The sequence below is a fragment of the Homalodisca vitripennis genome, chromosome 4, assembly GCF_021130785.1.
Source record: "Homalodisca vitripennis isolate AUS2020 chromosome 4, UT_GWSS_2.1, whole genome shotgun sequence".
NCBI classification, from domain to species: Eukaryota; Metazoa; Arthropoda; class Insecta; order Hemiptera; family Cicadellidae; genus Homalodisca; species Homalodisca vitripennis.
In genome coordinates, this window is record NC_060210.1 from 115,845,148 (window position 1) to 115,861,007 (window position 15,860).

Consider the following 15,860-nt stretch of genomic DNA (forward strand, 5'->3'; position numbering starts at 1 on the left):
AGTAATAAATCTACACTATGTTGCCACACTAAGTTATAAAGTGGTTTCACAAAGTTTTAATGAAATTGTTGCTGTTTTTATTTGATACCTTAATATTAAGACCTTTAATTTTTTTGTTACCCATAAACTAAGGAACAAGATTTACCAAACCCAAAGTCTTATTCCCCCCCAAAAAAAGAATAAAATCGCTTACAAAATATTTTTCAATTTTTAAAATTGTTTCACACTCATGTAAAACGTTATTTCACATAAAATCTTAAAAGTTACTAGAAAGCACATTTAATTTACTCTACGTAAATAAAATTCTACTCATATATACAATTTATTTCATTAATATTAATTATAAAAACAACATACTTTGGACATTTAAAAAAATCTTAGAATATGAATTTTAAGATTTTTGTGACCATTCTTACGGACAACTAAAAGAACAAAGTGGGCAATACGACATGCAAGCAATTTTTATTTAGTATTAAAAACAAAACTGAAAACTAACATTTTTCAAGACAAGGGATATAACTTTAATGTGTACTCACTTGGCAATGATAGTCATGACAGGGGATGTGAAAATGTTCATATACTTGGAGGCTGGCCGGTACGCACGGTTCAATCTGGCGTTAAGTTCGTGATCGAGTTCATTGAAGTGACGTAAGTACATGCGGGCATACAGTGACCAGCACCGAGACCCCATGAAGCTTGGCTCCCGTTTTATAGTCTGCACAGAAATATATTATTGTTTTGGAGACTTTCTTCGCTTAACAGAGGAGTCGGATGTTCATTGAAGTGGCACAAATACATGCGGGCATACAGTGACCAGCACCGAGACCCCATGAAGCTTAGCTCCTGTTTTATAACCTGAACAGAGATATATCATTGTTTTGGAGACTTTCTTCGCTTAACAGAGAAGTCGGATGTTCATTGAAGTGGCACAAATACATGCGGGCATACAGTGACCAGCACCGAGACCCCATGAAGCTTAGCTCCTGTTTTATAACCTGAACAGAGATATATCATTGTTTTGGAGACTTTATTCGCTTAACAGAGAAGTCGGATGTTCATTGAAGTGGCACAAGTACATGCGGGCATACAGTGACCAGAACCGAGATCCCATGAAGCTTAGCTCCTGTTTTATAACCTGAACAGAGATATATCATTGTTTTGGAGACTTTCTTCGCTTAACAGAGAAGTCGGATGTTCATTGAAGTGGCACAAATACATGCGGGCATACAGTGACCAGCACCGAGACCCCATGAAGCTTAGCTCCTGTTTTATAACCTGAACAGAGATATATCATTGTTTTGGAGACTTTCTTCGCTTAACAGAGAAGTCGGATGTTCATTGAAGTGGCACAAATACATGCGGGCATACAGTGACCAGCACCGAGACCCCATGAAGCTTAGCTCCTGTTTTATAACCTGAACAGAGATATATCATTGTTTTGGAGACTTTCTTCGCTTAACAGAGAAGTCGGATGTTCATTGAAGTGGCACAAATACATGCGGGCATACAGTGACCAGCACCGAGACCCCATGAAGCTTAGCTCCTGTTTTATAACCTGAACAGAGATATATCATTGTTTTGGAGACTTTCTTCGCTTAACAGAGAAGTCGGATGTTCATTGAAGTGGCACAAGTAAATGCGGGCATACAGTGACCAGAACCGAGATCCCATGAAGCTTGACGGCCGTTTTATAACCTGGACAGAGATATATTATTGTTTTGGAGACTCTCTGCACTTAACAGAGGAGTCGGATGTTGCATCTCGTCCATGTTAATTTTGACAACTTTAGGTACACGTTTCTCAAAAACTACAAAAGATATCAACGTAACTTTTTTATTGTGTACTTTACTTTAAAAAAGTGCAAATTGAAAGGAAAATTTTGTAAAACATTCCTTATTTTCAGAAAAAACTATGAATTTTTTGGAAGTATACAAATTTTATCCTAAAAATATAAATGATGTATTATTTAAAAATTAATTCTTCATAGTTTGTAAAACCCTGCATTCAATTTGAAGAGCTACATGAAACCTATAGAACAAACCAAAAATAAAGCCAATGTCTTTAGGAGTTCCTAAAAAAATGTGCCAATATAATATTTCACAGTAAAATATAAACAAAAATGCAAAATCAAAATATAATACTATCTATACCAGAAGCCGCCAAAAACCCTACAAATTAAAACAAAATATATATATAAAACTTACATTGAATTTGATTAAAAGTACTGTCCTTGGCTGGCAATGCACGTATTCTAACATTTAATCCATGACTGGAAAAATTTCTGGAGGGCTTCTTTCGGAAGGGCTTTAAGCTGCTTGGTCATGGACCTTCTGCTTTCTTTTAATGGTGTCAAAATGTTTTCCTTTAAGCACAGTTTTAATTTTTTGGAAGAACCAGTAGTTGACATGATGTTATCGGGTGAGTATTGCGGATGTAGACAAACAAAAACACTTTTTCCGGCCAAAAACTCGCGAATGAGATGCAAGGTGTGACACAACACTTTGCCGTGATGAAGAAGAAAGTCATTCTCCCATTTTTCTGGTCTCTTTCTTCGTATGTCGTTTCGCAGATATTGCAATACATTATAAAATTCAGAGTTCACAGCTGTTCTCCTTGCAACAAACTCTGATCGTGTTATACCCTCACTATATATATATATATAAAAAAAAACAATGAGCATGATTTTGATATTCGATATTGACTGATGTACCTTTTTAGGGCAAGTAGATGCACTGGTTTTCGATTGGAAACAGCGTTTTGGTCTCAGGGCCTTATCCTTAGACCAAACTTTCATCTCCAGTTACAATTTTGGCAATAAACAAAACTAATGTTAATGTGCATATTGAAACTTGTTGCTGCCTGTCTTAATAAATCACATCATATGGAAGTAGTGTCTGCAGCTGCCACTATAAAATTCATTCACCGTATGTTTTGATCACACCATGTAAGTAACCAATATAAACTCCCCCTTAAAAATTAAAGTCTTTATTTAATTTGAAATGCATACACTTGATTGATGTTTACCACTATTTTGTATAATGTATGATTACCCACCTGCCACTACTGTTACATAAATGAACTAACTTAATTTTAATATTGAGTATATTGCTGTCTAATGCTAACATGGGTAGTAGAACAATTTATTGAGATTTTATGTTTATGTAAAAATAGATTATCTTAAACTTCAAAGTTTAGTACGCATAGTTAAGCCTACAACAACAAATAAAGGATATTTGTTAACAGTTTTTTTTCAAACATCATGTACATGAATGCAACAATGAAATGGTTGCTAAGTGTTAAGAGACATTAAAAGAACATTTCAAAATTTTATCCATCAGTGCCAACATCTCAAAATTCTAAAATGGATCTTCTACTTTGGTTACTAATAGGAGGAGTCCTGGTCATACTCTTCACTGGAGGGTTCGCAATATCATGCAGGCGCTGACATCATGATTCCCCCCCAGAAGGCTGATCTTCCTGATGCATGCCACCAGATCAACAATGCACCAATAACTTGTGTCAATATTACAAAACTGTAAATTATCATCGTTGTTGTAAATGAATAAATTATGAACTTCCTTTGACAATTTTTGTTTAGTGAACTCGTTTAACGCTTGACCCTAGAACAGTAAGTTTTATAAATAATTACTCGATAAATACGCATTCGCAACTTTACAGCAGATTTGATTTAATTTGAATTTTTTTTTGTAAGTATTTGTAGAAAACAAATCATGTTTTATTATACATACACAAAAATACACAACACAGTTTCTTTTCTAGTAAAACAAAACTATGAGATGTTTTAAATCTATGACTGTAAAAATATTGTAATGAATTAACTTAACAATACTTTTAGCCAGATTTAGCAATTTTTGCTAATTGATGGAATTTTAAGCAGATAGTGAGATTTGCAAGATACCTGAGGAAAAATTCTGGGATTAGAATATTTTATACTTTTGAGTAGTGAAAGTTAACATTTGAAAATGTGCTGAAGTAGAGAATAATGGCATGGGATTTATTTCACTGTCACCAGATCTACTTCGGGAAAATGCTCTCTATGACTAGCATTGAGTAGCCTATTAACTTACCTCAGTATAATTGAAGAAGGAATAGAGGATCTGCCACAGCAGAATGAAAGGGAGCAGTGCCAGGTTGAGCAAAGAGCAGTATGTGATGATTGTTGACAAGCGGTTTGCCATTTCATGCTTCTTGTTGCCTTTCTTGTAGTCGTCCTTTAGGTTCCAGTTCTCAAAAGGCGACCACGGACCCCCTGAACGTGAACGTTTTATCATAATAATAGAATTAGTAAAAGTGAGAGTAATCGAAACAACAGTTTAAGTCTTTAAAATCCAGTCAAACTGAAGACAACTGTTCAGGCTCAACATGCTAGTCTGTCGCTGCCTTTATAGCAGGTAACTACTAATCCCACATAAAACATCTGATTAGAATGGAACAAAACACTCACACTAGCCTTACTGCTTTCAATAACTTAGACATAGTTATTAAATTATTGTAACTGCTACACTATAGCTTGAGTTACAGACTAAAGGTTGGATTATTTTTAGAAGAAATATATAGACTGATGATTTAGCGAATGGATTAGCTAAAAGCTAAAAGGTTCTCAAATGGATTTTATTGCTATGACCGCAGATACACAATAGCTGCCTCATACTTTTACACATTTCTTAATGACTTTCTTCTAAAACCTTTGTTAATAAATGCTATTATAAAGTTAATAAACATTTTCCTAAAGAACTTTAATTGAAGAAGTTCTAATCTCAACAATATACTGTTGGAATTTTTATACATTTTTAAAAACATTATGTAATTATTAGTTATAACATTTTTATGAAATGTTTTAATTAACTAGTGTAATAAATACTTAAAACATAACATTTTCTTACACCTATACTGGATTAACAGTGTGTTGAGATTCATGCCCATAAACTTCCACATCTCTGAGGTTATAATTGAAGTAATTGAAGAGAGAAACTGGGAAAGTCCACGTTAATTGTCTGAATTCCATGGATAAAAAATTATCCACTGGTCATATAAGTAGTGAAACATTTATTAACGATCCAGGACTCAGTTAAGTTAGCACTGCTGTTGACCGTATGTGAACCAGCCTGTTTGATGCCAGTATGTGTTTGCAGCCAGTATGATGACAGTGCAAAACTTTCTTTTAACTTTAAGTAAATCCAGTATATGTTATCAACAATATCACTGCAAAATTTACTTAAAAATATAAAAATGCCTATAGTTCAAAAATTTTAAATGGTAAGAGAGGGCTCCCATACACATTAAATTAAACAGAAAGTAAAACGTATGTAACCACAGTGCCAAAATATTTATTTACATGCCGTTCAATCATTTCACTATACAGAAAGTGAAATCTCACTAGTACATATTACTTACAGAAAAGGATAAAGTTTATGTTGAACTTGAGACCATGTGAGAAGTATATGACTGGTCCTACCATTGGAATATTGAAGTGGACTGGAAGTAATGATTTGTTAACCATCGCTACCATGTAGTTTTTGAACCTGCAAATACACACACACTGACATTGTATCAAACTTAATTACAATACACATTTTGATGGCATATCTGACAACCATCTGCTCTGACCCTTATGTCATTTGGTGTATCAGAGTGCTGTACATAGTTTTAATAGGAGACTTACAATTCGGCTCTAGAATTTGGAAAAAAGCATTTGATGGTTTAATTTAGTATAAGTATAAATAACACAATTCTATTTGAAGGACAAGTAACTGAGAGATTACATAGCACCATGGCAATGGTCTGTGTGTTCTTGGTTGTTACTACTAGAGAAATCTAACTCGGAGATTTCAGACTTAAGTAACCACCAAGAAAGAAGTAAACATTATTGTCAATCCTTGTAATTTAATACAGAAGTAGTGTTAACTGTAAGTTTCCCTGATCACTGAGGCATCCACATTTTTCATCTCATTTCCTAAAACTTTATAGGGTCAATCCATTTCAAATCACCCAATAAAAATAAAATTTGTTGCTCAACATTTTTAATTTGCCTAATTTTTTTATTATGAGTTCCCTATGGGTAGACAATCACAAAACACTATTTGAAAAAATTTTACAAGCCGTAGTTTTTTCCAAGCGGCCATTTTTAAAATGGCGGTTTTGCAGATTTTAGTAAAATACGCAGTTTGCGAAAAGTTTAATTGCCAAGCTATTTTTAAAGATATCAGAATAATCCAATAACCAGTGTGTTCAGCATAAAATGAACTTCAATTTGACATTATAATAATGTTTCTTTTGTGCAAGAAAGTCAGTCAAACTTGTTCTGCAAAATCTCTGAAGAAAATCGTCAATTGTTACTTTTTAAGACCCTAAAAGTTTAAGAAGGAAAAGAGACTCACTACTAATATTTTATTTCTTTGTTGAAAACTAATATAACTACCTACTGAAAAAGTTTTAGCTCTGAGAACGCTCTCTCATTTTTTTTCTAGAGCTTTTCAAAAATGGCAGAAAGCCTAATAATGTCAATTTTCTAGGGTTAATAACTCAAAAGGGACTGAATGAAAATAAATGAAAGTTTTACAGAATGTTCTTTATACAAATAGGAATATCTCATAAAAAAATTATGACTGAGACTTAACTACATTTAGAGATATACAGCATTGAATTTCAGTTAAAAGCGCTACCCTTTTTCTCGCTTGTGCGGTACCAAGTTAGCAAACAAGGGCTTGTTTAAATCATTATGTTAACAATAAACTTATATTTAATGCTCAAAATATTATATTCCTTATTTAAACCTACTTAGGATTTACAATAAAAATAATTTAAAACCAGAAAAATAATGGTATAAATAAACAATACTAATAACCACAAAATAGCACTTGCGCACTTTAGGAAAAATAATTTGCTTAGATCTATTATACTGTCAAAATGTATATGCATTTTAATTTATGTTCTAAAATATAATATTATCAAATACATTTTATAAAATACATGATGTAAAAATATGTGTTAGTACCTGAAGAATATTTTAAAATAGTAACTCATAATCTTACACAGTGAGAACAATAGGTAAGAATCATAATTCTTCAACTTAACTTACCGATACAATTTTTGTACTACACTTGCATACAGTATCCACATAATATTGTTCTTCTGTGCATTTATTGGTTTCAATTACTTTTTGGCTGCAATTTTCATCAGTGAATTAAATAAAGATGATATTTCATTACATAGTTTCTCATTTATGTTATGTGTCCTACCAGACACAGTTGTTAGTTCCAGTGGAGTCACCTTTTGCACTATTTTCTTAGCAGGCACCCAGGCAGTGTCATTTTTGGAAAGCTGGAAGGCAGTTTTTGGTCCAGAAGGGTGAAAGAAATGCACCAATACACAATTGTTGACTTCATCTTTATCTTTGATTTTACCAAGCCACCACTTGTCATCATAGATACAAGCAACATAGTCATTACTCGTAAAAGATGATACATTTGTGAAAAGTATCGATGTTTGATGATCATCAAAGTTTGAGCCTGCAGAAGTAACAAAACATCTTATTTGGTTGCCACTTATGGGGATGTATCCTGTGATAGCTTCTTGTTCCTTTCACTGGTAAATAGCATTCAAATCTCTCAGTAAGTTTTGTTTCCATTTGCTTGATTTCGGCTGAAGGAACAAAAATATACTGAACTCCAGTAATATTTTCTCAACAATATTTGAACATATCTTGTGGAGTCAGGATATGTTCAGTGTAAGGTCTTTTAAGTGAAGCTAGTGTAACTTCTCGTTTCGTGGTTCCCCAATACCATTGCAAGAATTCTTCCCGTGTGATGAGGCAAAGAAATTCCATTCTGTTTATAAACCGAAATCATTTTTGTGTAGGCAAACATTAATGAAGTTTTTCTTATTTTTGTACTAGCTGCTTGCTCCAACGCTAAAGTAAATTACCATTTCAAAATTAGGGTTTATCTTCTTTATTTCACTAATTAGGTGATGTTAAAATGTTTACACAGTCGTGGTATTGTGATCAAGATGGTCACTAATTTTTATTGTAAATCCTAAGTAGGTTTAAATAAGGAATATAATGTTTTGAGCATTAAATATAAGTTTATTGTTAACATAATGATTTAAACAAGCCCTTGTTTGCTAACTTGGTACCGCACAAGCGAGAAAAAGGGTAGCGCTTTTAACTGAAATTCAATGCTGTATATCTCTAAATGTAGTTAAGTCTCAGTCATAATTTTTTTATGAGATATTCCTATTTGTATAAAGAACATTCTGAAAAATTTTCATTTATTTTCATTCAGTCCCTTTTGAGTTATTAACCCTAGAAAATTGACATTATTAGGCTTTTGGCCATTTTTGAAAAGCTCAATTATAATGTCAAATTGAAGTTCATTTTATGCTGAACACACTGGTTTTTGGATTATTCTGATATCTTTAAAAATAGTTTGGCAATTAAACTTTTCGCAAACCGCGTATTTTACTAAAATCTGCAAAACCGCCATTTTAAAAATGGCCGCTAGGAAAAAACTACGGCTTGTAAAATTTTTTCAAATAGTGTTTTGTGATTGTCTACCCATAGGGAACTCATAATAAAAAAATTAGGCAAATTAAAAATGTTGAGCAACATGACCTGGGTGATTTGAAATGGATTGACCCTATAACTGATACCATACTACAAGGATGGCCAAAAACAGCCACCTGAAATACTCTACCAACCTGACTCCCATATAAGGAGCTAAAAATTGACCTGGCATAGTTGGCTTTGTTATCATTTCTCTGCATATCTAGCACTGGCTACTAAGTAGTGATTTTATTCATAACTATTTTGACTCTCCATTAGATACACCATAACGGGCCATTAATTTGCCATTGTTTTACACTTTATTATTTGTTTAGTTTTTAAATATGCAGTATCTAAATAAATTATATTTAAAATTCTCTCTGTCTAGTTATTATGTACGATTTTATGAATAAAACAATACATACTTTAACATTTTCATAAAAATCACTTATTATTAAATATCAAAATAAAGAACATTTTTATATTCAAATAAATCCATATGCATTTTCATTCACATGACGTTAGCTTTAAACTATGTATAAAATGTACAATTTTAAAAACATAGTTTTCTAAAATATAAGGAAATATAAAGCTTAAAAAATGTTATATATGAACTACACTGGTAATAGGATTTGCAAGGAACAAAATGATCTGCCAATATTTACACAATAGTAGGTTACTCCTGTTAGTAACAGCTTTTGAAAATGGTTTTCAATAACAAAGGAACTTATGTCCTTATCAATAAAGAGTTGAATTAACAATATATATATATATATATATAAACTTGGCTGTCTAATTAAATATTTTTTATAGATAAAACAGTTTTATTTTATAGACTAATGCAAAGATACCATGATAAAAATTGGCATATTGCAAAATAGTATGCAAATAACATTATTTTTACAAAAAACGGCATCTTTTGTGATTAAAAAATTTTTGAAAAGTTTTATTTTGAAAAAAGTGTAATATTGTTATGTTGCATGTGATATTAAAGTCCTTTAAACTTGAAGGAAATTATATCAGTTTAACTTTCTAGATCAATTAGTGTTTCAGATTTTGCTATTTAAAAGCAACAAAACTGTATTAAAATATTGTCTAATTCATATTTTAATCTTTAACAAGCAAACAATAATTTGTAAAAAACATCAAATTTTAGATATTCAACATGCATGTTGTGTACTACTATTAGTAGACAAACGAAATCGTAAAACCCAGAAGCTCATGGTCTAAAATAATTTTTATTGGTTGTTTTCATATGGAATGACACCAAAGAGAATTCCAAAATCCATTTCTCCGCTTAATTTGAGACGGTTTCATAGTGTTCACAGTGACAAGTTTGATATAGTTCATGGTTTCAGTTACCGCAGAAATATGTAAAGTATAAAATGATTGAATGGTTGTCTTACTTAATTTACGTCGTGTTATATTTATGTTAATACACTTAAAGGATTTTTCATTTAAATACAGGAAATTTTATTTTTGACAGGAGGTGTAATATAATTATATGTTAGTTCAAATTCTAGGAATGTTTAAGTTATTATGTTGGTAACATACCTTTGTAGTTTATATGTTATATTAAGTATTTGATTTTCACAGCAAGAATCTGTTTAATAAGAGTATGGCTATTTAATTTTGTATGGAAAATTACAATTAATCCTTTCAGTGCCAATGACACCATTAAGATGTCCAAGAAGAGCTAGCATCCATTTAACTGGACGGCTATAAAAAAATTACAGAAAATCAAAATAAGGTCTAATGTTTGTAATATTGTTGTTTTTGTATTCACTGTAAAATTCTAAAAAACACTTAATGTAATGTGTTTGAACTAAATATTGCCAAGTGAACACTAAATACAAGTGGCATTGAATATCCGCTCTATACTTCTTGAGACATTATGACTCACTCAGCCGTCATCTCCTGCCTGTCTTTGTTATTGTGCCGTTGTGTACTGTTTTATTTACCAAGTAGTGTTAGTTGAATTCTTTCAAACAAATGAAGTAAAATGAAGCGAAATAGATCACCAATAAGTGAGAACACTGTTCGTGGACTGTTACATGAAGAGGACGTAAGTGATGGTTTTTTTTTTAACGTCAAGTAAAACAAAACTTAACAAAATTTACAATATCAAATACTAGCAAAACGTCCATGTTTTTAATGAGAAATGTGCAAAATGTGTTTACATATTCTTGTTTTTAATAGGCCTAAATGTTTAATTTTTGCATTAAAGAGTTTTTTATGCAAATATGTGTAAATATCAATTGTTTATGTATTATAAAAAAATATTAAATATTGCAACACAACCTTTTTTTTATAAACAAGTGTAGAAAGTTTATTTTTCAGGTAGTTCAGTGAATTCAGTTATACACTATAATACCTGTGGGTGAGAGAACTATAACACCATATACTGTGTGAGGAATTTTTTAACTGTCATTTTATTGGAGCAAAATGGAAAAAAAGAAAATAATTCAAGGTAAGTCATTATTTATTACTAATATATAATTTTTTAATGCTTGCACAATAAAATAGTTTTATAGTTAGTTTAAAGAATATTTATATGAAAGGTAAAAAAACCAAGCATTTTAGTTCAAAATTAACAAAGTAACATTTAATGTATGCGGCTGTAAAAAAGTAAAGTTTGTTGGCCTGACTCTCCTTAATACAGCATAGGGCATATTCTTTGGCACTTTTTGTAAAGTAATCTAGAAAAACTTCTGGCACTGAAAGGGTTAAATAGTAGATCCATTATGTAGATATACATTAGATTTAACACTTATTGAGTGAATATGGGAAGGATGAAATATCTCACAATTTGAATTATGTAAACAATTTTCTGGTCAACAAATTATATGATGGTCAAGTAAAAAACTTGTAGAAAACCAACAAAATCAAAGTACAACAATAAGAATCCTTAAAATTGAAATTCTCATGCAACTCTCTATGTTAATCTTATGAACAAGTTTGTTACCTGAGTATCCGATGGTAAATATCCAGCTCTGTAAGATCCGTCTTGTGAATACACATCTGTTGCTCATTTTGGACCTCCCGGATCCTCTTCTGGACCTCGTGCCATGTGATATTGTCTAATTCCGACTAGAAACATGGAATAAACAATTTGATTGCTTAATTTACGAAAAAACACTCCAATAATTAAGAAATTTTATTTCTGTTAGTGGTACAATTTTATTGTTCATACCTCGTTACATTACATTTGTACTGTGTTTTTGTTTGTGATGTCTCTTTCTTTAATGACAAATATAATTTTGTCTGTATACTTTTTATGATTGTTGAATCAATATCAAGAATCAACACAATCCTAAAAATAAATTTTAATTTAATATAAATAATAAAACCCTTTATATAGACCCCAAAAAGTAAACAGACAACTATAATGTTCTCTACCCATTGACAAATTGCAGTGCACTCAAAAATGTGTACTTTTATGTGTCCTTTGAATCAGTAGACCCTAGAAGATAGTTTCCAATTTAAGTCTGCTGATTTAACTAGCAACAATCCCTGGGTTTGTCAATAATCCTTGGTAAACTTAAACTGTTTTTATTTGTTTATACATATTTAACACATATTTGGAAATAACTTCTAAAGATATTAATATTGAAGGAGTAAGTTATCTTTTAGTAAAAATTTCAACATCATTGAAATTTTTTAATTTTTTTATTATATTCAAAATTTAAAAGATGTCTAACTTAATTTTTAATTTTAAAATCAGTAATAAATATCACTTAAACCTTTTGACGCACCTAGTATGTCTGTCACTTTCCGCTTAAGTACGTTTGGACATATTCTGTATGTTCCTTGACACTAGTAATTTTCTAAGTAATTAGTGGTTATGATCATTCAAATCGCAAACTATGTTGTACAGAATTAAACCAGCATTCAATTTTTAGCTCTGAATTAACACTATTGAAGTAAATTCTATATACTTCATCGGCCTTTGTTGCGATCCAGCTGTGAGCTGCCGACATTGTTCACAAGTCAGCTGTCTGGTTATTGAATTGTGCCGCTTGTGTTTACATCATCTTTGCATTAATTTTACTTTGTTTTGAACACCTTTCAAGTTATCACAATTATAATAATTATGTGGTGATTAGTTTTAGATGTGTAATGCAGAGTTTTGAGTGTGTGTAAGTGAACCATGTCTATTGTCAGTATTCAGTCTACATAAGAATTATGTTAGTTTGTTTTTCATTTATCTTGATTACAATTGTTCTACAGTTATGGCTGGAACAAATAATATCAGAAGATACTGACACGTAATACAGACTGTTCGAAAAGAGTTTTAGACCTAAAATGTAGGCCTAGTTCTAAATGGGAATATTGATATAAAATTGAGTTTGCTATTCATGAATTAGGAGGTGCAGATGCAATGCATATAGGCCTAAATGATGATCCTAATCCTAAGAATTGTAACAGACATCATTAAATACTGTACCAGGGTGGCCACTCAAAACCTCTTTTCAAGTCCCCAGTTTTCCAGATCAAAAATTTCTGATTCTCTAGTATATTTTCAAACCAAATAAATAACTGTAATGCTGCATTTAACCCTTACGTAAAGTTCAACGGAACGGTTTATCGTCACTAGCTGTATTTGCAAAAAATTCCACAAAGCTGCAATGCTCTAGCATTTTGTCGCTAGCGATATGCGAGAAATTTGGTGACGGTTTATTACTATCACCTATTTTAAGCTCCTTAATTTTTATCTCTGTGTCTTTCGATGTGTCAACGAAAAATCGTGTATACCTAATAACTTTCCTTTCTGTGATGTTTAGAAAATACATATATCCAATACGGAATAAACGAAGATAACAAATAAATACCAACACAGCGCTACCATGGAGCAGACTGCAGTCCAGCATTGCGGATCACAGGTCTGCAGTGGCCAAACTTTTGGTATGAGATCGCGCCGGTACAATAGGTTGGTCCATCTGATACTTCAGCAAATACTTTCATCCCAACTCTACTTAAGTAATTTATCTTTTTTGGGGGAGGGAGGGGGAGCAAGCCTAAGAATACCACACTACATCAATGTCATTTTTAGAGATTCTCCTTTTAAATGATATAAATAGTAGATTATAAAATGAGCTTCCAGAATACATTCCCATGTATGTAAAAACGTATGGATATATTAAATTTACTTTTAGAGAGAATCATTTATATACAACAACACAGTAGGACATAGAAATAAAAATTAGCAATCACCAGTTTTCCGCTGACCAGCTAACGTTAGCACATAGATCCAGGAGACACGATGGCGTTGACAAATATAGACTTAGAATAAAAACATCAATTTAGGTATTATTAATAAATCCCAGTATTTTGTTACTATATGTTTCTAAATATTTTTTTATACACAAAGAACTACAAAAACTCATTTCACCTATCATTAATTTGCATACTGCCGATCGTTTTGTCCATGAATAGACGGATCAGACTCTTGACGATACGCCAAAATAAATATAATAAATACTGATTATGGGTAAAATATTATTTGTTAAACTATAGTAGTTTGTTACTTTGGTTATCTATCTACACTGTTTCATATGGAAAGTACAAAAATGTTTTAGCAATCGGTAATTTGAGTACTGCTGATCTGTAATCATCCAGGAATAGATTTTTTCTGATTCGAGATTCAGCCTCCTCATATGAGTAGTATATTGTGAAAAGCATATATAAGCACTTCAGTTGGTATCGGAATTGAGTAAAAAGAGCCCCGGTATCATCGGAAACGATCCATCCTTAGTAAAAATTCTGAGGACAAAATAAAACTCATATCCACGCATGTTTCCCGGAGTCCAAAATTCATGCATAATGCACGCTTTAACAAAGATCCTCATCATTGGCAGTAGGCCTCGTCAGAGTCCTGCGAAAGTACCATGGCTCCCAATATATATCCCACTGACGGCCAATACATGAAGAATACACCAGAAAGTTATCTGCTGTGGAAATTACCAAAGTACGGTTAGTTCGCGATCTGTAAAATAAACAGATAGACAATAGTACGGAACAGTATCTTCTACAGTTGCTCCCAGAATACGAGCACAATTGATGTTATCAATTACTGGCTCCTAAATATTTTGTGTCAAGCCTTTAATAAAATGCAAGAATAGAATCACCCCATCATGTCAAAACACAACTACAAAGTAAATAGACCCACGAAAGACTGTGGTTCGTCACAACGTGTTTGTTAGATATATATATATATATATCGTATGGGGGACAAAGGCAGCTATCCATAAATAAATAAATTAAAAATTACAATTATTAAAAAGTACGTAAGAACAAAGTTTTTGAGTCATAAATTAAAAATAATATTAAAATCTCCCGTCACAAAGCTAAATCCAAATTACTGAGCCAGTTTAGAGACCCATCCTCTAAACCACTCAGACCAGCCAGACCACCAGAAAACAATCGCAAAGGGCAGTCGTTTACAATGTGCTCAATTGTCTGAGAGTTTGCGCCACAATCACACGTCTGGTCGTCAGTAATACCCCACTTGAATTTCCAGTGATTGCTTCTCCCAACCCCAGTTCGAAAACGATTCAATAAAACCCATTCCTTTCGAGGAATTTCCAAGCCACCCGCTGCTTTCGTAGGATCGGATATCAAGAACTTGTTCCGTCCATCGAATGATTCCCAGGATGACGCCCAGTTAGCATTAGGCGTAAAGTTCTCCTCTATCAACTGGGATGCTGTTCGTAGTGATGGCTTGCGTGATTTGAGCCGGCTATCTTGCTGAGGAAGGTCGCGCGTAACGGGCAATTCGGGATTGGACACGATCTTATTGAACTCTCTCAGAAGAGCCTCTTTGCGTCTAATCTCAGGTGGTGCTATATTGCTCAGCACTGGGAGCCAAGGTGTTGGTGTTGCCATGAGAGTTCCAGTAATTGTCCTCATGGCCCTATTAAGAACGACATCGACCTCTCGCACATGTGCACTATTAAGCCACATAGGAGCACAATATTCAGCAGCGGAGTACACAAGGGACAAAGAAGTGGTACGCAGTACTTTAGCGTTGGCTCCCCAAGTTGATCCAGCAAGATGCTGTACTATATTAGTCCTTGTTTTCATGTTTGCTGCTGTCTTTTGAAGGTGACTTTTAAAAGTGAGAGATCGGTCTAAGGTAACTCCCAGATACTGCGGATGTTCATTATGTTTCAATTTGACACCATCAAGAGTTATATTTAACTTGTAGTTCGCCAGTCTGTTATTTAGGTGGAAACATGATACTTCAGTTTTATTAGGATTTGGATTTAGCTTCCAGGCTCTAAAATAATCTGCGAGG

At 32.6% G+C, this 15,860-nt stretch overlaps 1 protein-coding gene across 2 annotated transcripts in view; it reads right to left on the reverse strand.

Annotated features, from left to right (window-relative positions):
- LOC124359975 (autophagy-related protein 9A) overlaps positions 1–15,860 on the reverse strand; it is an 82,241-nt gene that overhangs the window by 32,132 nt on the left and 34,249 nt on the right. For both annotated transcript variants that reach the window (XM_046813182.1, XM_046813184.1), the window contains exons 5-8: positions 11,529–11,653; positions 5,416–5,543; positions 4,089–4,270; positions 537–715 (exon numbers count right to left, since the gene is read on the reverse strand). In XM_046813182.1, coding sequence (XP_046669138.1) covers positions 537–715; positions 4,089–4,270; positions 5,416–5,543; positions 11,529–11,653 — 614 coding nt within the window. The remainder of the gene's footprint in view (positions 1–536; positions 716–4,088; positions 4,271–5,415; positions 5,544–11,528; positions 11,654–15,860) is intronic.